This window comes from Nicotiana tabacum, chromosome 18 (genome assembly GCF_000715075.1).
Source record: "Nicotiana tabacum cultivar K326 chromosome 18, ASM71507v2, whole genome shotgun sequence".
NCBI lineage: Eukaryota > Viridiplantae > Streptophyta > Magnoliopsida > Solanales > Solanaceae > Nicotiana > Nicotiana tabacum.
This window is the reverse complement of record NC_134097.1, coordinates 32,662,875-32,685,559: the sequence shown is the minus strand read 5'-3', so window position 1 is coordinate 32,685,559 and position 22,685 is coordinate 32,662,875. Positions and strand designations below refer to the sequence as shown.

General features: G+C 40.7%; 1 protein-coding gene across 9 annotated transcripts in view; it reads left to right on the top strand.

Moving 5' to 3' along the window:
- LOC107765522 (putative late blight resistance protein homolog R1A-3) overlaps positions 1-21,596 on the top strand; it is a 33,242-nt gene extending 11,646 nt beyond the window's left edge. For 5 of the 9 annotated variants that reach the window (XM_075236757.1, XM_075236756.1, XM_075236755.1 and 2 more), the window contains 3 exons: positions 17,239-17,296; positions 17,779-17,834; positions 17,954-21,596. In XM_075236757.1, coding sequence (XP_075092858.1) covers positions 18,809-19,732 — 924 coding nt within the window. In that variant the 5' untranslated portion in view covers positions 17,239-17,296; positions 17,779-17,834; positions 17,954-18,808 and the 3' untranslated portion in view covers positions 19,733-21,596. The remainder of the gene's footprint in view (positions 1-17,238; positions 17,297-17,778; positions 17,835-17,953) is intronic. The other 4 variants (XR_012701985.1, XM_075236759.1, XM_075236758.1 and 1 more) reach the window with 2 other exon arrangements.
- Positions 21,597-22,685: the final 1,089 nt, after the last annotated feature.

The window sequence follows — 22,685 nt, the reverse complement described above, 5'->3', positions numbered from 1 at the left end:
GCCGTAGTGACGAAAGATTACAATGAATTCAGCTTCTTCACCCATATGGTTGGTCAAAAATAATTGAATTGGTATTTGGAACTTTGAAAAGCAATCATTGCATAAACAAAAATCTGAATGAATCGCTTGCTGTTTAAAGCATCTTTAGATGACATTGTATAATTTAAGGGGTACGTTATGCTAAATAAGTTGTTATCTATAACAAGATTTTTCTATATATTTTTAACAAAATAAAGACTATGGCCCAACTAACTTCAAGTATGAATTGTTTTTTTTTTTGGAAATGGGAACTGTCATAATTATATGTGATTTTCATTTGGATGTGTTTAATGATTAGCAGCTTCCCCTTTATGAATGGCCAGAATCTGCTCCATTTCCACAAATAAATCTCATAAACTCTTGGACGTAATCTCAAACACTTAGAAAATATTAATTTATAAACACCGTAGTTTGCTTTAGTTGAGTAAAATCTTTTAAAATAAGTGAGGTGTGTCATGCCAAACAAAATTTATAATTCATGGCCCTCGTAATAATAGATTAAGAACTAACACTTATAGAAAAGGTTTGAGGTGTTCCATAAATAAATTAAATCATCCATGGCCCTCACAAATGTTTCTTTTAAAAATTGAATAATCGTAGTTTGCTTTAAGCTCGATTTAGACTAGTATTGTGATTATGTGTACGTTCGCGTAACATAATTGCAAATTTAATTCTAAAACTAACCCGAGGGATGTGTTCGCGCAACTTCAACCAAACATCTCTTAATAAAATCATCAAAGTGTTATCAATTGTGGACACGTTCGCGTGACATGATTTTGACGCGCCAAAGGAAAAGAGTATACGTACGTGTAACTCAATTCTTTAAAATACGAATAATCAACTGATTAAAAGCGTTAAAAAGGTAAATTAACATATGTTCTAAAATAAGTAATTAGACAATTTAAGCCAAGTAATAATCACTAAGCGACCGTGCTAGAACCACGGAACTCGGGAATGCCTAACACCTTCTCCCGGGTTAACAGAATTCTTTATCTAGAATATCTAATTCGCAGACTTTAAAAATAAAAACTTCCTCGATTTAGGATTTAAAATAAACTGGTGACTTGGGACACCAAATAAACTATTCCAAGTGACGACTCTGATTAATAAAATAATATCATTTCGAATAATGTCACTTTAATTGGAAAACTCCTTTATATACCCTCGGGGTGTAAAAAGGAGGTGTGATAGTTTCCCTCATGAATGTCGAAACCCAGACTTCCCCATCAAAAAGGAAAAAAGGGGCGCGACAACAACCAATAGGCATTGTATCGAAATAAACAAAATATTGCAACAACCTATAGGCATCGTATCTACCCTTTCCCAATAGGATATGTATAAGCAACCCTCCCTTTTACTATTTCCCCAATATATGTTTACAAGAAATTATTATTACAGATCAATATTAATAATGAATTACAGAAGAGAAATTGCTACAACTATAGGGAGCCTGAATATAGGCCCAACAGATAAACCCGGTAGACTAGGCCTTCAACCAGTCCAAAAGTGCCATAATCTCATAGTGCATCCAATAGTACCCTGGTGTGTCAAAGTTCCCAAGGGCCTCAGACCCCGGGCAATGCTCACACCATGAAACCCTCAAAGTAATCCTTTGTGAGCAAGTTTTGGAAAGCCAACTCCAGTGTGTCAAAGTTCAGAGGAGCCTCAGGTATTCCTAAGCAATGCTTACACTAGAGGGTCAAGACCCTAGGTGTTCTCTGAAGCAAAGGTTTCAACAACCAAACAATAAACAGAAACATGGTCACAAAGGTTCAAAGCAAAGATTCCCATTGCCCAGATTTAGCTTAGTTCATTAATTAACATTAGGTGACATATAACATGTTGAGAACAAACAACTACATAGAGAAGGGAGCAGGAGTTGGGAACATAGGAATCCTGAATCGGGAAAACATAAAAAGGGTGAGAAGCATGCTGATTAACACCAAATAACAACCTCATTTCATGGCACCCAATAGGACCTAATGGTGCTGATTAGAAGTGATAAACAGCAAACACATAAGTTTAAAAGGCCAGATTACATAGCACTAGGTAGGGCATAGTAACAGGAGTAATCATGCTGACTTAAAGAAGCAGACATGAAAGACATAGAACTAATTGCAGGAGTAGTCAGGCTGATTAAAAGCAGTAAGCCCTAAATACAGAAGTAATCATGCTAATTGCAACAATAAACATGAAAGCAGAAGTTTAAATATAGAAGTAAACATGTTAATTGAGATCAACAAACAGGAGAAGGCATGGATTTGGCTACACAGAAATAGTCAGGGAATTGAACAGGAAAAGACATAGGTATAGCTTCAATGCGTGTGAAAGGGTATTAAGAGGGGAGACATGCCAATTAAATACAGCAAACAGAAGATGAGAATATGTAGAACTCAATGGTCTAGCCTTAGCTTTCAGTCGCCTAGACAATATAGTAAATACAAGTAGCAGCAAGATGAGAGCAAAGTTTGTGTGTGAGTGAGAATTTCTTTATGAATTGTGTTCGTGTCCTTAGAAGAATCATATTGAGAGTATATATATCACTTAGTGAGGTAAAAACAAATAAGGTAAATAGTGAAGCACAGCTCATAAAATAAGGGTAATCAAATAGTTATAGAATAAATTCATGTAAGGGAGTCCAGAATAGACCCATTAATTAGGGGTAATCACTTAACAACAAAAGAACGGGGCAATTAGGGTAAGGAATCCAAATCATACCAAATAGGGAATCAGTAAGAATCCTCAAATCCATATAGATAACTTATTAAGGTAAGGAAAGTAAAATAAGGTAAATGAAATAATCAAGTAATCAATCAATCTTTACAAGGGACATAAAATCAGGGAATTATTCCCATAAACGACTCGGATTGAGTTTCAAATAAGGCAAGAAGTTGGTTTAATAGCCAGTTAGGGTTAGAGCCCATAAATCAAGCAATCAATCACAGAAATAAGGCAATCATAGGTAATTAGAGACAAATCAAGGGTACGTCTCCCATAATAGGCAAGAGATGCTAATTAGGGATCCCTGGATTAAAGTAAGTGAGTAGAAATCAGTAATGAAACCCTAGATAATTTGGTTAATCAGTCAATTATTCAAATAATAACGGACGAAAATGTTGAAGTTACACAATGAACAGCCAAGCAATCGAACTAGAGACATAACCATGTGAGAAAGATTAAACAAACATAAGGATCTCAAAAAACATTTTTGCAAAAACAGAAGTGGAAACCCTAAAATTTTAGAAATATTTATGGTTGATTAATAGTTGGAAGATTAGGAGATTCTTAAAGAAACAGTCATGGAAACAATCAAGGAAGCTCGAAACTACTTCAAACACAGAGGTTCGACCAACATATAATGAGAAAACCAACCCTAATATAATAAAGTGCTTAAAAATCAGTTAATCAGTAAAGAAATAAGGGAACATTATGGAAAAATCAGTGACGAACTCAATATCGCTCTAGATCTACAAGGATCAGGACAGATTCAAGTCCAAACATTAGGGTTTTTGAAGAAAAAGAAAGGGTAAAGAGAATATGGTCTTGAATCAAAGATTTGGGCCGTAAAACATCGATAGAAAGCACTCACAGACCATAGAGAGATCCTTGAAGAGTTTCGAACAAGATCTGGCTAGATTTCTTCAAGATCCTTCCATGAAATAATAAAATTGGGCAACCAGGAGAAGTAGGAGACCAGTAAGAGCCTCAAACGGCCATGGAAATCCGTGGAATGGGAAGGAATCGAAGACATTAGAGCTAGTTTTGGGTGGCGGCGATTAGAGTTAGAGTTTGGTCTTAGAGAGAATCAGAGGAGAGAGAGAGTTTTAGGGCAGCAGAAATGAAAAGAATGAAGGGGTTTAGGGGGATTGTTTGGGATTAATTATGGTAGGTTTAATTGTGGACCGTTGATCAAAATGATTAACGACCACGATTAAATAGGGCTATTGGGTCGAGGCATGTAGATTGGGTCTAAGGGAGTTTTGGGCTAGTTTTGGGTTAATATTAAGGGGTTTGGGCTGGTTTTAAAAGAGGCCATGTCTGAAAATAAAAGACTATTTATTAAATACCCAAACAATTGATAAAAATATTTTATAAAATAATTAAAAAATTATTTAAAAAATAATTTCCATGCATAGAAATGCTTTAAAATTATTACTCAATATTTTAAAAATACAATGAGCTATTTTCTGGTAAAATAATTAATAATGCATGCATGGGCTATAATTGCAAAGTTATTGCAATTGTAACCCAAAAATGTAAAATGTGGCTATTTTGCAATATTTGAGCCTAATATAAAAATATAAATAGCAATATTAAGCTGTGAAATTGTTATAAAGTCCTTTGTGATTCAATTTGCACTTATTTATATAAAAACAATACTAGGATAAATTGATTAAAAATCCCTAAAAATGTAGAAATTATGGAAAAATACCAATTGATGCCAATGCATAGTTTTGAAGACATACATGCATTAAAAAAATATCATAGTGAAATAATTGGGTATCAACAGCTGTCCCTCTTTACCTGGGAAGGATGAAAGAGTTTTCGGTAAAGAAATAATGGCCAATTTTGACCAATTGGGATGTTTTGAAAAATAGAGGCCAAACCCTGGTCTCTGAGCTGCCTACATATCCCTGGCTTTACAGGATTCAGGCCATGTGTAGTTTTGGACCCACCGGTGAATGAAGACGATGGAGTTGTTATAAGAATGGTGACCAGTTCCCACAAAGAATCTTTTGTGAAGGGTAATGTTTGATGGAGTTATGATTTGAATCTGGAATGCGACGGATGCATTATAGGGAAAATATTTGAATGGTTACAGAGTAAGGTGGGTGATTGATGGGATTTGGTTATAATGGCAAAGTGAAAATGGTATGAGCGGAAACTGGAGTGAAGGCTGCTCCTGTTTGAAGAACAGTTATTTCCTGGATTTCCTGCAAAACTTAAAACGCAATGCATGCGAGTAAAAATTACTGGGAGAATTTAAACGTGAGGAAAATTTCCTTTGGACCATGAAAGATTGTCTTTGGACGGTGCGGATGACGTCCTTAGACTATGATGTCCTAGGCTTTGAATTGTGAGATAGGGGATTCGCATGCCATGAAATGATGTTCTCGGGCCATGAGGATGGTGCCTTTGAACCATGACACCTTTAAATAATGATATGCAAATTGGAGAGATCCTCAGTCCATGGCATGGTGTCTTCCAGCTATGAGAATGATGCCTTTAGGCAATGACACCTTTGGACAAGTTGGCGATGTTTCAGCCCATGAGATGCAATAATATGATTCTAAAATCAACAGGACAAGGCTTAGTCTTGTGAGGTGGAGGGCAGAGCTTAGATCGAAAGAGAAGCAAATAGATAGAGACGGAGAGACATCACTTAGTCTCGGCAAATAAAGGCGATGATTGACCTTATGCAAATATGAGGCAGAGCTTAGCCTCATGCAATATTCGGGACAGGGCTTGGTCTCATGCAGATGGAAGGCAGAGCTTAGCCTTATGCAGATATGGAGGCAGGGCTTAGCCTCATGCAGGTGGAGACAGAGCTTAGTCTCATTCAAGATTTTGAGACAGGCCTTAGCCTCATGCAGGTAGAGACAGAGCTGAGTCTCATGCAAGATTTGGGACAGGGCTTAGTCCCATGCAAATGGAAGGCAGTGCTTAGCCTTATGCATATATAGAGGCAGATCTTAGCCTCATGCAGATTTGAAACAGGGCTTAGTCTTATGCAAAGAGAAGACAGTGCTTAGCCTTATGCAAATGTGGAGGTAGGGCTTAGCCTCATGCAAAATTTGAGACAGGGCTTAATCTTATCCAAAGAGAAGGCAGTGCTTAGCCTTGTGCAGATATGGAGGCAGGGCTTAGCCTCATGCAAAACTTGAGACAGGGCTTAGTCTCATGCAAGGAGAAGGCAATGTGTTTACCGTGAAAATAGTAATAACAATTAAATTTAATTTAGTGGTTCTAAAAATACGTGATCTATTTTTAGGCTAGCTGTTAGGCAGTTGATGCTATGTGAAAGACTTAGAAACGAGATAAGAGCTTGAGAGCAAGGTGATAACTAAACCGAATGATTAACGATCGGGGACTCGAGCTTGCCTATTCAAGGGCCTCGGGGTCAAGTCTGAAGCTCAGCTGAGAGCTATCGAGGGTAATCAATGGGTGACTAACAGGTATAATAAAATCAATGATGGCTCTTTATGGCCAATAATAAGCAATAAATGAAGAACAATAGATAAAACACAATAAATATGGGCAATAAATGGAAGTAATAATATCAAGGGAATATGTTAGAGAGCAGAAAGAATGTTTTTATATATTTAGTATGGAGCAATAGATGTTTACAAAATGACAAGGATCCTCTTTATATATGAGAGGAAATCCCAACATAGTACAAATACATTTATTACAAAGATATGGAGATGGGACAACTAGTTAATGCCATGATGCGAGCTTAGACTAGCCTAACAGACTTTGTCGGCTCTAGCTGCACACTTTGGGAACTCCCCACTTTCTCTACATAACCGTCAGTTCGTACTGCTCCAAGGTCGAGTGTCGATGGCCCTCGAGGGATGAAACTCGACCGTGGTTTCGAGCCTTCGAGATGTCATAGCGATGGAAAAGTGGACCCTCCGATTTTACCGTATACAGATAGTCCCCACATTTCTTAGAGTAGAACGATAAGAAACTATTTTGATATCCATCTCTTTGAATTTCCATGATGATGTCATACTGATGATGCAAGCTTCCATGATAACCGAGACGTCCCGTCATTTCATCTTTCCAGAATCATTCAATGCACTGTCGATTCTTATTCTTCAAAGTGATAATGTCGCCACCGGTTTAGCTCCCAAAAATGCATTGATTGCTTATGCCGGTACGTTTTTCAAATACATTGATGGCACCGTCAGTTACGCTGCCACCCTTTCCATAAATGGGAGCTTCCTCGAATCAATTCTTCATTACAATGTTCTTCAATCAGCCTTTCACTCATTTCTTCTCTCCATCCTCATCCATTGTCATTTCCCATGTCTGAGGCCCGTGGCCTTAAAGCTTCATGGTGGCATTCTCATCAGTTATACCATGGCTTTTTTCTAGGGCTCTTCCTTACTGAGCGAGATTACACCAACCCATTATTGTTGTTGTTGTTGTTGTTCTTACTGCTATCATCATTGGCTCGAAACGAGGAGATAGGGGGTTGATTTCTTCCCACTCAAGAAAATGTTTGGACTTTACACCGCTGCTCAGGAGGGTGTTCGGACTTTACACTACTGCTCACCTCCTCCGACTACCTAGTGCGGTGCCTCACTCCTTCTGCTTTTCGTGGAGTAAGGTGGTATATCTACTAACTGGTGCATCCCCGCACCGGTGTAACGTTTCAATAACTTGCTTCACAATAGTAGTGCTGGCGAAATCCATACTAGCCAGATTTTTCACCCAGCCACTTCTTCATCCCTTTCTGCTTCTCTCGCGTAACTTTTCTCTTCTCTATCACTTTCCACTTCTTCATCTTCGCCGTTGGAGATGTCATTCTAGAGGACCAAGATGAGACCCCCGAGGAGGTAGTGATTGAAGATACTGCCACCGAGAATGCATCCCCGAGGAGATGGTGCTCGAAGATGCTGCCACCGAGGATGTAACCCCGAGAATAAATTAGGCTCTTTGCTTTTACTATATGTATACTTTTGCTTCTTTGTTTTTATGTAAGGACCCCTCGTGGGCTTTTGTAATCAAGTGTTTATGAATATAAAGATGTTTCTTCAATTTGTCTCTGATGTATGCTATATTTCCCTTTATCTACGCTTGTGAAGAATATGAGTTCATGACTCCACCGATTGGCACAAATATCGAGCCCGGGTGTGAGTATTTCTTCTGACTTTTGATTAATTAACACGGCTCCCCACAGAACCTTTTTCTGTTCCTTGGACCGAGCCCAGATTGGACTGATAAACTCGGGTCATCGGGACCCTGACTTCAAGTTGAATAAGAGTAGGGCTTTGAACCTTCCGACCAAGACTTAGCCTTTAGACCTTGTGATAATCTTTGAAGGGGAATTTGCTCAGAAGCCCGAGAATAGAGACTGCCTTTAGGCTTTCGAGAATAGTCCCCGAGTGGGGGTTTTCTCAAACTCGAGCCACCTGGAAACTTGTTTTGAAGTTAGTGTAGATAGCCTTAAGGTGTTGTAGATAGATCCCAGATGAGGGTTTACCCGGGTTTAGATGGTACCCCAAGGCCAAGCCCATATGAGTAAAGTTTAAGCGTTTATTTTCTTCGTGAGAGAAGCCCTCGAGATCGGGTACCATGTCGAGTCTCTTAATGATATCAATGGCCCCTTGGAGCATGTTTTCTTCTCAGTGGGGGTCATCGAGATTGGGTACCATCTCAGGACATATAGTGAGGGCATTGGTATCCTGGAGCCTATTTTCTTTTCGATGGAGGTCCTCGAGATCGGGTACTATCTTGGAACTTGCAATGATGCCAATGGCTTCCTAGAGTCTAACTTCATTTTTATGGAGGTCCTCAAGATCGGGTATTATCTCAGGACTTGCAATGATGTCAATGGCTTCCTGGAGCATAACGTTTTTTTGATGGAGGTCCTCGAGATCGGGTACTATCTCGGGACTTGCAATGATGTCAATGGCTTCCTGGAGCATAACGTTTTTTTGATGGAGGTCCTCAAGATCGGGTACTATCTCGGGACTTGGTTGATGCGGGGGTCTTCGACCCCGAAACATCGTATGGCGACGGTGAGTGTATGATATGGTTATAAAATGACCGAGGCAATTCTGTCGGCATATCTTTCCAAAGCGTTAAAAGCTTTAGCCAATATTTTAATCGGCCTTTGAGGCAGATAGGTGGTCACCTCTTTTCCCATATATGGCGTTGTCTTCGCCCTTTTGGAGATTCCGTTATTTTGAGTAGTTATCCTCTTTCATAGAGTTCTCCTTTCTTGTGCCAATTTTCTTATAACTCAAATTTTTCGCCCAAGTCCTTATTTCTCCTTTTTTATCATAGCCATGGCTACTTCATTAGGGTCCGCTCGGCAAGGAGAAGGGAGCTCCGCCTCTAGGCACTTTGTTTTGGGAGGGAAACTCCCGTCAGAAAAGACTCCCAATGCTCGAGGTTGTTGGGAGTATGCCTCGAAGTTTATTTCTTTAATAGGAGAAAAGCACCTTGAGTTGGTGAGGAAGAATTGTGGATAGGGATAAAAGGTAGCATTGTGGTACCTTGCCTGGAGGAGAGCATCATGGACCATGCCGAGGGATTTTTGAATGTGTACACGTACCACTTTACACTGGGCCGCATTGATGGAGTTGTGCTCAACTTCCGTCGAAAGTACCAGGTTACCTTGGCGTAGATTCACTCATCATTTTGGATAGTATTGATGATGAGGTTCTTTGCAGAAGACGTGGGCCTTGAATTCACTCTCAATCACCTTATCAGGCTGTATCAACCCTTTCATCATTGAGGCCTACTGACCCTGCGATGCCGATCCACCACACCTTTCATTGTTGACGATGAAGAAGATGGAGATTGGGGATGGATGAGCTGATTCGTCCCGATACGTGCTATGTGATTTGCTCTCCCCTTTTTCTCTCAGACGGGTGTTTTTTCTTTCTGCATACTAACTCTATCATCGTAGGCATTGGAGAGTCCCTCAAAACGTGGTCATTCCCTTTAGGAGAGGGAGAAGATTGCCAACTTCCGGGCTAAAGAATGATAACAACAAGCAAGAAATGCCTTTGTAGGGCGATGGTGCTCAAAGAAAGCCTAAACAAGACCGGGGGCTCAGAGAAGATGTATTGACTGAGTTGCTTCACCCCCAATTTCTGGTTTTGGAAAGGCAGTTTCTCCTCTGCTGCTGTCTACTTTATCCGTCGAAGGTACTTCAAGGGATACTAAAAAATCGGGATCGTATACACCGAGAGACCGTATCCCAACCAGGGTCGGCTCTTCTGGGGCTAAGGAAGCCATACTAGCAGATGTGTACTCAACCTTCGAGGAAGCTCAACGGCTTCACTCTGTGGTGAGTTTTGGCAAAGGCCCTTTGAGTTTTGCGCCTTCCCTTTCTATTGAGTTTTCTTTTGCAGGCCTTTGACAAGCTTAAGTCCGAGTTGTTTCACCGTAAGGCCAGGCTGTAGAAGGCTTTAGATGGGGAGAAATCCCTTAGGCTCCTTTGTGACGAAAGGGAATTCGAGTTGGCACGCTTACGGTATGAGGTGAGTCGAAGCTTGAATTATGAGAGCTACCTGAAAGGGCAGGTAGTTTTTGTTCCGAGGGAGTGTGTGTTCCTTCTTCTAGCTCCTGAGGCTCATGATTCATTTATTTCAGTTGTAGAAAAAGATGGAGTACCTGGAGCGCCTTCGGAATGAAGTTGGCCGAGCCAAGCACGAGTATGATGAGTTAAAGGCTCAGGGGGACGCTCAGGCTTCGGTGGAGAAGGGTGCTCTAGCTAAAGCTTCTGCCCTAGAGGTTCAACTTTGCTTAGCTCGTGATAATAGCTTGGTTCGAACAGATATGATTACGAAGCTCGAGTCTGAGCTTTTGAAGATAAAGGATGAGGTTGTGGAGTCCCGGGCTAAAGCTGTAATGAGTCGAACTAAGGCTGACCAGAAAGTGACGGTCTATTTGAAAGACGTTGCCGATGCTCCAGCTAAGCTAAGAAGGACTTGTGAGCGTAAGGGCAGGAGCAAGGAATATGCTCAGCACAAGTCTCGAAGGGAAACCTTTGAGAAGATCCATGCTAGAGGCTTTGACCTCTTGGAAGAGGTGAAGCGAGCGAGGGCGAACGAACGTGGCCCTAAGTCACTTCTGTCTGACACCGAGGATAGTGAGGATGAGGACGATGAGCCATAGTCCCCAAGGGGGAAGTAGATTTCCTTTTCTGATTCTGTACATAGTACTTTCGAAGTATGTTGTAAATGGAGCTTGTATTTTTCTGCATATATGTATAAAAGGAAAGCTTCGCGGTTCGAGCTCTTATGCTTGTGTTCTTAGGTGTGTCTAGTCAACTATTTTGGGTTCAGTCTCTGAGTCGGGTATCAACTTGAGCTTAGTCAGCCCTCAAGTTTTTTGAATTGCAAGCTGGACCTTAGGCTCTTCGTACTGGGTCGGCGCAACCTTTGGTTTTAGCACTAGCGACAGTGGCTATTATTCGTTTGGTCGTTGCAACCTTCGATTTTAGCGCTGGCAATTGTGGCTCTTACGCTTTTGCTCTTAGGCATATTTAGTTAACTATTTTGGGTTCATTCTCCTTATCGGGTTTTGACTCGAGCTCATTCAACCCTTAAGTTTTTGAATTGCAAGTTGGCCCTTAGGCTCTTACGCATTGTGTCGATGTGACCTTTTATGTGGGCTAGCGACAATGGCTCTTACATCTTAGGTCGATGTGACCTTTTATGTGGGCTGGCGATAGTGGCTCTTACGCCTTGGGTCGTGCAACCTCTAATATAAGCTTTATTTTTCCCTCGTTAAGGACTTTTTGAAATAATATTTGCGTAACTCTTTGACGGTTTGATAAAAACCTCAATTGTGAATCATTATATAGCGATGATCGAGCACCTCGGGAGGTTTGTCTCGGTGGCTGAGTATCTCGAAGCTTGTGTTTGGGAGCTGACATGGTCGAAGCTCTTTTGCCTATGTCGAGGGTAGCCTAATTAACCAATTCTTTTCGAAGTATATTCGAAGTAATTAAAGGCCTGTGATTTTATAACGACAGTCGGGCATCCCCGAGTCGCGTTAGTTTGGATGGTACAGCCTTATGACCGTAGTAATTTGTGTTTGGTCGGAGCCTTTCAGTCCCGAATGAAGTAGTTTCGGCATCTATATCGAGATTATGCCTTTTAGAGGTCTTACAAGTTCGATATATAGCCTTAACTTTGAGATCAGGTTTATGCCTTTAGTAAGGTCTTACAAGTTTTACATGCCTTTGAGGTCTTACAGTTTTGGATACTTGGTACAAGTGTGGTTCATGCCTTGCTTGAGGTCTTACAGATATTATTGTTGCCTTATACAGGTCTTACGAGATCGAGGCTTCCTACATATGGTCTTATGGCCTCGAGCTTTGATAAGTTGATGGAGATGGTGATTAACGGCAGTCCCGAGTCATCGGGGATTTCTTGGCTTGAGAGCCATTACTTGTAAAATTGGCATTGCCTTATCGAGGGCTTACGATTTTGGAGTTTCCAACCCGGAGGTCATGTGGCTTGAGTTTTCGACACCAGTCCCCGAGTATTCGGGACGTTTTTGGCTCTGGAGTTGTTTTGTGATCTCGTTGTTGCCTAATTAAGGGCTCACGAGTTTGAAGCTCCGACCTGGGGGTTGTACTGTTCCGAGTTGTTGACGCCAGTCCCTGAGTATTCAGGACGTTTTTTGGCCTTGGGGCCATTTTTTGCAAAAAATGTCGAGCTTCCTTGAAACGCAAAATGCTTTCGGGAAGTATTCTTTGATAACTTAGTACAAGTATACATGCCTTTACTATTAGGGGATCAGTTGTTCTATACGGACATGATTCGTTTAACCGTTTGGTCCGGTACATTATTTTCCTATCGAGACCCCACTTAGCATGTCTAGACTTCTCCGAGTAGGTGACCTTCCGGGGGATGCCCCCCAGTGTTCGAGGTTTATAGCAAAAGAAGCCTTGAATACTTGTTGAATCTTCCTTAGGTAGCATATGGATGTTGCCTCGTTAAAAACCTTGCTGGTAAAACCCTTTTTGGGATAAAAACCCGGTTGAAGGAAAAAAGTGCAACACATGCTTTTGAAACCTAAGGCCTTTGAGTTGGAGAGTGCTTTGGCCGTTTTGATCGGATACCTACACTCAGGCCAGTGTAGAATGTATTTGAAAGAGAAAAGAGACTATCATACCTTAGTGTAGAATGTGTCGGTGATGTTTCGAGCCCTGATATGTTTCAGTGGCTTGTGATGAGAACGCAGTACGGTCCCCTACTTTGTTTAGTCGGGGATAGCCGAAAGTGTAGCTTGTTATCGCTATTTTACTGTTTGCATATCCTTTGGCTCCTTCGAAGGTGGAGGTACCTGTGTCGGGGCCACATCGTGCACCGCGAACATTTCTCTCGCCGCATGATGTTCCTCATAGACGGTCTTAATCCCATCCTTTGTCGGGAATTTCATCATTTGATGGACGGTGGATAGTACTGCTCTCATGCAGTGTATCCATGGCCTTGCGAGCAAGGCGTTGTACCTCATGTCTCCCTTGATGACATGGAATTTGGCATTTTGGGTTGTGCCAGCCACGTTGACTGGGAGGGTGATTTCCCCTTCCGTTGTTCCACTCGCCATGTTGAATCCACTGAGGACTCGAGAGGCGGGTACGATTTGGTCAACTAGTCCGAGCTGTTCTACCACCCTAGACCTGATAATGTTGGCCGAGCTACCTGGATCCACAAGTATATGTTTAATTCGAAATGTATTTACAAGAAAAGAGATTACCAGTGCGTTGTTGTGAGGCTGAGAAAAGGTCTTGATGTCTTCGTCGCTGAATATGAGAGCATCCTCAGGTATGTATCCCCGAGTTCGCTTTTCTCTGGTGATGGATATGTTTGTTCTTCTCATTATGGGCTCATATGGGGCATCGATGCCTCATAAGATCATATGGATGACATATTGTGGCTCATTCGTTTCGTTCTTCTTAGCCACCTCTCTTTCCCGGAACTAATTTTTGGCCTGGTCGCTGAGTAACTCTCGGGGGTGACCTTTACTGAGTAGTCTGGCTACTTCTTCTCGGAGTTGGTGGCAATCCTCGGTCTAATGGACGTGCGTGTTGTGGAATTCACACACTAAGTTATGATTTATTTGCGAAGGATCTGATTGTACAGGCCTGAGCCACCTGGTGTCTCTGATTTTACTGATAGCGAACACGATGTCTGATACATCGACATTGAAGTTGTATTCTGACAAGCAATGTGCCTCCGTTGGCCTTATGTGCCCTATCGAATCCAGCTCTGTTGACGAGTCCCCGAGAATTTTGGCCTCGGTCCATCCTTTGGTCATTGTAGGGTATGTTACGCCTCGGGGCATTTCTCCTGTCATCGGTGTATGGCTGGTACATTTCCTTGTTTGGCTTTGGCTCCTTCGCCAGAAGCATAATTGGGTATACCGAGCTCGATGTGTCTTCTAGTTGGTCGTCCTCAACCCTGATTTTCAATTGATATCGGTTGTGAACGTCCGACCAGATCACGGCAGGATATTTGACTAGATTCTGTTTCAGCTACTTCGAAGCCACTGAGATTCATTCACCTAGACCTTGAGTGAAGGCCTGTACCGCCCAGCCATCGGAGACTGGTGGTAGTTCCATTCGTTCCATTTCAAAGCGAGATACAAACTCTCACAGCATCTCGTTCTCCCTCTGCTTGATCTTGAAGACGTCAGACTTCCTTATTGCTACTTTGATGGCACCAACATGTGCCTTTTGTGAAAGAATCTGCCAGCATGGAAAATGAATCTATGGAGTTAGGAGCTAGGTTGTGATACCACATCATGGCCCCTTTGGAGAGTGTTTCCTCGAACTCTTTTAGCAAGACTGACTCGATCTCGTCGTCATTTAGGTCGTTGCCCTTCACTGCACAAGTGTAAGCAATAACATGCTCGTCGGGGTCTGAGGTTCCATTGTATTTTGGAAGGTCCGACATTCTGAACTTCTTTGGAATTGGTTTTGGAGCCGCTTCTTCTGGGAATGGCCTTTGTATGAACTTCTTTGAATCTACACCTTTCAGTATTAGGGGTGCACCCGAAATTTGGTCAACCCTGGAGTTGTAGGTCTCGACCTTTTTGTCATTGGCTTCTATCTTCTTCTCGCCCAATTCGGTCCTCTTTGTGAGGTCCTCGAGCATCTTTACGATGGTGGAGTCGGTTGCCGACCCGTTGTTGCTTGATCTCTACGGTACCTACTTGGCTGGGGGAACCATTCCCAACGCTACCGTGCTGGGAGTTTTCTGGTGACTTTGCAGCTGAGCGATCGCTAACTGTTGTGCCTGCAACATTTCAAAAATAACGTGAAGGCTAACCTCCCATTCATCCATATTTATAAGGCCTCAAGGCTATCTTTATTTTAAGTTTGAACAAGTTTTCGCTCAATCACGGGCTGCCCGAGTTCGAGCAAACTCTCGCTCGGGGATTATTTGTAAAAGCCTAAGGGCTACCTTTATTTTCAGATGATCGAGCAAACGCCCACCCGGTCGCGAAATCTAAAAGTTGCTTCAGTTTGAGAAACTTACCACTCGAGGTCTACCAGCGAGGCCTAAAAGGCTAGGCTTTATTTCAAAAATCGAGACCCTGCTCTCACTCAATTCGGACCTAGAAGTCCCGACGACCTAAGTTCGCATCAAATCAATCCAGGCTTAGTCTAAGGGATAGCAGAGAGCACCAAGGAATGTCATATTAACCAATTAAAAATCTGAGGGTTTATTATGACTGGGTCTAGTATTCAGACCGATCGACAAAGTCATACACTTGGATTTCTCACAAACGAAGGCAAAATGGAGTTTACACAAGATTAAGGCAAAATAAAGAAACTCTTATATTAATGAAAGATGATTACAAAGCCCGCGAGGGGTCCTTACACATAAATAAAGAAGCAAAAAATAACAGCTAAAATGCCTAATCTACTTTCGAGGGTATATCCTCGGGAGTGACATCTTCGGGAACCTCCTCCGAAGCAGCAATAGATGAAGAAAAGGCTATAGCCTATCTAAGAGCAAAAACTTTTAACAAGCAAGGAAAATTATGGCCTGGTGAATAACTTTGCGAGTATGGGTCTCGTCAGCACTACTATTATGAAGCCACTTCTTGAGATATTGCACCGGTGTAGGATGCAAAAGTTAGTAGATAATGCTCTCACTCCATGGAAAGCAAAAGGAGTGAAGCGTCACACCAGGTTGAAGTTAAGAGAGATGAGCAGCGGTTTACGGTCCACATATCTTCTGATACGGGAAGAATTTGAGACCCTTCTCTCATTATTTCGAGCTAACAACAACGACAACAACAACAACTCAGTGGGAAAAAACTTTGAAAAAGAGTCATGGCATAACTGACAAAGTTGTTACCGTATGACCTTATGGTCACGAGTTTGAACCATAAAAATAGGAGTTTGGAGGAGGATATAGAGAAGGGAAAGGGCTAAAGGCTGTTGAAGAAAGACTGAGTGAAGTCTTGGTTCATGCAATCCCCCATTTATAGAGAAACAATAGCGTAACTGACAGCGCAATCAATGCTTTTAGGGAAACAGATCGGCGACGCAATCAGCGCTTTTTGGAAGGTGAACCAACAGTGCATTCAATATTTTTTGGGAAACGGACCGGCAGTGCGTTCAATGCTTATGAGGGAATGAACCGACGGGACATTTCAATCATTTCGAGTACCTACGTCACCAACGTGGCGTCATCACGAGAGGTTCGAGAAAATCATGGTTAAGATCGTTTCTTATCGTTTCACTCTAAGAAACGCGGAGATTATCTATATATAGTCAAAATTAGGGAGGACCGTTTTAAGGCTCCAGTGGCAATTCAAGCCCGGCCTCGATGGGATCAAATAACAGAGTCCATGGTCCATCCCCGAAGCACTCGCCTCGGCAGGGAACGTCGAAAACTTATCATGGTGTACCCCGAGGGCACGCGATGGGGACTGACAGAGTCTGTAAGAATAGTACAAATTCGTACTGAGCTGCTATACAGCTGTACTAGTAGCATTTCTTCGTCATTTATTAGACATGTACTGTGTTGGGATTCACCCCTCCTATATAAAGAGACCCTTGTCATCTTGTAAAAGAGGATCCGGATTATTATACAACATATTGAATACAATACAACATTCTTTGCTCTTTGCTAATACAGTTGTTCTTCACATTTATTGCTTATTCTTTCATTGTTCATTTATTGTTCTTCATTTATTGCTCATTATTAACCGCAAAAGGCCATCTTTGAGGCCCTCATTATCATTGATTCTTCATCAATTGTTCATTGCTATTAGCCCCACCTAAACCTCGAGGCCCTGCTCCAGCCAGCTCGAGGCCCAGCCTTGTGATCCTATTGTTTTGTATTTCTAATTTTTTTACTTACAGTTAGCGTCTATTGCGCTACGATTAGTATTAAAATAAATCACGTATTTTTAGAACCACAAAATTAAATATAATTGTAGTTATCATTTTCAAGTTAAACACTAGTAATTCGGAATTTGCAGGCTCTGTTCGTGCCAATCTGCGGTAGCTTTTAAATGTTTCTTTCCCAACTAAAGCCAGGTACGCATTTGAGGCCTTATAACTCTAAATCCATGTGACTCTTACCAATATATGTTTGATCAGAGAAACCAATGAAACGAGGAGCAAATGAGTTTGCAAAACAGTGTTTTGTAATTAATTACCATTTTTTTAATGCATTTTTTATTTATGTAAAGTGAAAAGAGAGATGAGCTTTCATTTTTGAGCTTACTTTTTCTCGGCTTCCCTGTCTTTTGCCAATTTATGAACATAGGAGTAAAATGAAAGAAAACTTAAGCTTACTAAACCACTGAGATATGTAAAACAATGCTGCTTTCAAGACTGTATGTTCCATTTATTTGTTCTGCATCTTTGAGCAAAAATCCCGAGGGACCAGGTTTTGTTTTAGGTTTTAAGAACTCAAGTTTAGCTACCTTGAATCATAGTTCACCTTTCAGTTCTATTTCCTCTTTATTTTGGCAGATCTGCTCTTATGAGTTATGGTTGATTTTGATTTTTTGCAGATTTTGGTTGAATCAATCTGCAAAAGCGTTCAATTTTTTCTTCCAGCTAGATCTAGGTTAGCATTTGAGGCTTAAAACTCATTATTAACTGTTGCTTTTCTTGTTTACAATTGATGTTTTGTTTGATCTAGGAAACAAATAAAGAGAGAAGTGAATTTTTTTTTTCATCCTACAGTTGGTGAAAGAGATGGCTTATGCTGATCTGATTTCCCTCGAACGAACTTTGGAGCAACTGGTGCAGCAAAAGCCACATTGGATTAGTGCTGAAACAAGAAGAATGGTTGAGTCTCTCCTTGATAGTCTTGAGTATTTCCAAAACTTTCTTGAAGACACTAGCAAGAGAAGACAACATTGTGAAAAGTTTGAAGAGTTGGAGAGAGAGATCAGAAATGCAGTGAATGAAGCAGAAGATGTCATAGAACTAAAGATATATGAAATTAATGAAAGAGAGGCATTATCCAACACTTTCTTGAGGACACTTGTGCAAAAGGTTGATGCTCTAAAGAGGGAGGTGATGAGTTGTAGGTTTGGTAAATATAAAGTCCTTAACGAAACAACGGAAAATAAGGCATTACACGAAACATTTTCTCCACTTGCAGAAAAGATTGATGCTGTGAAGAGGAATGTGATGGGAAGTAGTTTTGGTACAAATGAAGTTCAAGGCTATGGTGAACCTACAAATGAGGATCCGCAAACGTGTAATTTCTTGCCTAGTCATTCATCTAGATGTAGCAAAACTGAATCCAGAAAATATTGTCGTGGGTCTTAAAGATGACCTCATGAGCATCAAGAGAAGATTAATAGGGACCTCGTCTAATCGTATAGCATAAGAAAATTTGGGAATGGGGGGGGGGGGGTTGGAAAGACGACTCCAGCTAAAAAGGCATATGATGATCCTGAAATCAGGCATCGTTTTGACATCCATGTTTGGGTGACAGTACCTCAAGAATACCGAATTAGGGATTTGTTGTTAGGTGTTCTTTCTTGTACTTCAAATGGCGTGAAAGAAGAGATTGATGATGATCAATTGATGGATATGATATACAAAAAGTTGAAGGGTCGGAGGTATCTTGCTGTAATGGATGATCTTTGGAGTAGTGACGTCTGGGATCTTATGACAAGAACTTTTCCAGACGATAATAATGGGAGTCGAATTATTTTGACTAGTAGGCTCAATGATGTGGCCATGCATGCTGACCCTGACAGCCCTCCTCATGAGATAAGCCTATTGAATGTAGATGAAAGTTGGAATTTACTTCATGACAAAGTGTTTGGAATAAAACAGGTTTGTCCTCCTGAATTAGAGGATATTGGGAAGCAAGTAGCACAAAAATGCCAAGGACTACCTTTAGCTCTTCTAGTGGTTGCAGGACATCTCTATAAAATTGCTAGAACACCAGAAAGTTGGGGAGATGTTGCCAAAAGTGTAAGTATAGTTGTTGCTGATGAACCAGATATATGTCTAGGTGTGCTTGCTATGAGTTACAATTACTTACCTAATCATCTTAAATCATGTTTCCTTTACATAGGAGTCTTTCCAGAAGATAGTGAGGTTGAGGTTGAGAGAATGATAAACTTATGGGTTTCTGAGGGTTTTCTATTGGAAGAAAGGCACAAAAGCATAGAAGAAATGGGAAGAGAGTGTTTGGAGGATCTTCTTAGCAGGAATCTGTTAATGGTTAGAAAGAGGAGATGGAATAATGAGGTGAGAACATGTGGTGTCCATGATCTGATTCGCGACTTAATTTTAAGAGAAGCTGGGAAAGAGAAGTTCCTGCAGGTTACTAGAAATCATGAAGCCACTAATCCTTCTGCACAGAAGCTTCGTGTTCGTCGCTACAGTTTCCATTCAAGCATTTATCAGGCTACCTGCTGGGAGTCATCATCCATTGATCTCACCCGAACTCTGCACTTTTTCCAACAACAACAACAACGACCCAGTATAATCCCATAAGTGGGGTCTGGAGAGGGTAATATGTACGCAGACCTTACCCCTACCCTATTCCGTCTTCGTCCTGCTCAACTTGTACCCACCTGCACTGAACTCTGCACTTTTTCCATGGATTAGAAACGCCTTCTAAACAAGTTCCTCATTTTGAGCGCTTCAAACTGCTAAGAGTGTTGGTAATCTTTGGCTTTATATTTCAAGATTTTCCACTTGAAGTAACAAAATTAGTACATCTCAGATACCTTGAATTCTACTGTAAAGATGATATTCACTGGTTAGTCTCAGAGCTTCATAATCTGCAGACCTTGATTTTTGGGCACCGAGGTTATAAATCTCCAACTATACCTGCGTCCATCTGGAAGATGAAACATTTAAGACATCTTCACGTGAATGGTTTCTTTTCCTTCCCCCAGAGTATAATAGACAGTTTTGGGTTCTTTTCTTTTCTCCAAAATAAGCTACAAAATCTGGAGGTACTTTCCTGTCTAGCTTTGTCCAGCTGTACTTCTGAATTGTTTTCTGCTATTCCGAATCTTAAGAGACTGACAGTTCATCATGAAGAAGAGTTGACAGAATTCGAGCGCGTGGAGATTTCCCAGCACCTAAGTAATTTTTCCCGTTTAAAAGAACTTGAAATATTGAAGTTCAGGGGCAACAGACAATACTTTCGCCGAATGCCGGGTAAGTACTCTTTGCCTACATCTCTAAACAGCTTGACTTTAACAGATACTTATTTACCGTGGGAAGACATAGCAAATATAGTAATGTTGCCAAACCTCGAAGTGCTTAAAATTAAATACCATGGATTTTATGGTGCTTTCTGGAGATTAAATGACAACGAGATTTTTAATCAGCTTAAATTACTCCTAATTAATGAGACATACCTGAAGCACTGGGATGCTGGAAGTGTTAACTTCCCAAAGCTGCAACGCCTAGTTCTGAAAAGATGCTTCGACCTTGAAGAAATCCCTAAAGATTTTGGGGAAATTTGTACCTTGGAGTCAATAGAATTGCATAAATGTAAAACTTCCGCTGCAGCATCCGCTAAAAATATTCAAGAAGAGCAAGAGAGCATGGGGAATGATTGTCTTAGTGTCCTCATTAATGATTGTAGGTAAGACTCACACTGTCTCAATTTAGTGTTTGCTAATCTGTTCAATGATCTCTCTTTATTTTATGTGCTCCATTTCTTCTTATACATTGCCTAATGATATAGTTTTACAAGTCAAGCAATGATAGTTGAAAAATCTACAGAACTTAATCAAAGAAGTCCACATCCCACTTAACATATGGTATTGTCCTTGCCTTGGACATCATTGATATGCTTCAAGAATCATGATAAATTCCTTCTCCTTGGTTTTGATTTTAAGTTCAAAAAAGTTGGTCGTGCTAAAAGGACAGCTCGGTGTACTAAGCTCCCGCTATGCGCGGGTCCGAGGAAAGGCTGGACCATAAGAGTCTATTGTACGCAGCCTTACCCTGCATTTTTGCAAGAGGCAATTTCCACGGCTCGAACCCGTGACCTTCTGGTCACATGGCAGCAACTTTACCAGTTACGCCAAGGCTCCCCTTTCAAAGCTGGTCGTGCTAGTTAAGAGAAAATGGTGTGTTTGTAGTGACTCTCTCAAGTAGTGGAAAGCAAGGGGAGATAGATCACTTGTATATTGTTCTTTACGAAATGAGGTCTCTTTTCTGTTCCTTATGACTAAAGAACCTAAGTTTTCCTGGGCCGTGTTGCTAATTGTTCTTTTATTTTTGTAGTTTTGTTGCAAGTGAAAAGTTAATGACTAGATGGTTTTTTATGATGGTGTATTTCATAATGTTACCTTCCTCAATTTGAGTGCATATTAGAGCTTCTCTATTTGCCCTATACTCTTGAAGAGTTGCATGTCTTAATGTTCTGATATCTATTCCGTATGCTTTAATACTACTGAATTAACAAAAGGCAAGAGATAGGAATTTTGAGGTAGAAACACAGCCTGCTTGCTACAGTGAGATTTGATCAAAGACTTCAAAGAATTTAATGAGAAGCATCAGGAGTGAAGTCGACACGTTCTGCTAGAACTTAATTAGAAGGTGTTATCGCTTGTTACTTCTTCATCAGCTAGTAATTATTTCTTTTCTGTTCCTTTATTTATGATGGAATAACAATTTGCTAACCAAAAGAACCTCTGACTGTTGATTTATGCCCGCTAAGGGTGACTCTTAATTAGAAGTTCATATTCGTACAGATTCTGAAGAGGATTTTACCATCAATTAGGAGTACTCTCTTGTGTCATGAATATATATGAAAGATTTTCTATGCTATAAGTATGCATTTCTCTGTTGATATGATGATTGATATATATATATATATATATGTTATACTAGAATGTTTGCTTGAGAAACTCTATGAATGTGCAAAAGTTTGCTGCCTGTTTTACAGATCTCAGATTAAACTTTACCAAGATAGTAAAATTGGCTAGGGAAATATTAACAAAAGACAAGAGATAGGGGATTCAAGCTGAAGTGGAAACTTCTACAAAGAACGCATTGATTTAAAAAAAAAAAAAAAAAAAAAAAACCTGTAAAGAACGTATTTAGAAGCCCGGCGAACTCAAAACATGTTTAACAGAAGCATCCGTGCAATGTTTCTAAAGAGTGTAGTCATCCATAACCTTGATTCCATGTGATCTCTTCTTTGGTAGTAGTAAGTGAATCATAATATTAGAAAAGGTACTTTCAATTGTCTGGGAACCTCTTTCTCAATTCTCCTAGATCAAGATAGAATTGTTAGGGTTAGTGTTAATTTTCTACTTTAACTAGAATTACCTTTTTTTGGGAAAAAAATTCTTTGTGGAAAAGCATTTTTGGTGGAATAGGTATCTTCCATATTTGACTAATTGTGAAGTTTCGCACTTCTTCCTTATCATAGAAAAACACAATAGCATCCGCAATATATATTCCTTAGAGTTTTGAG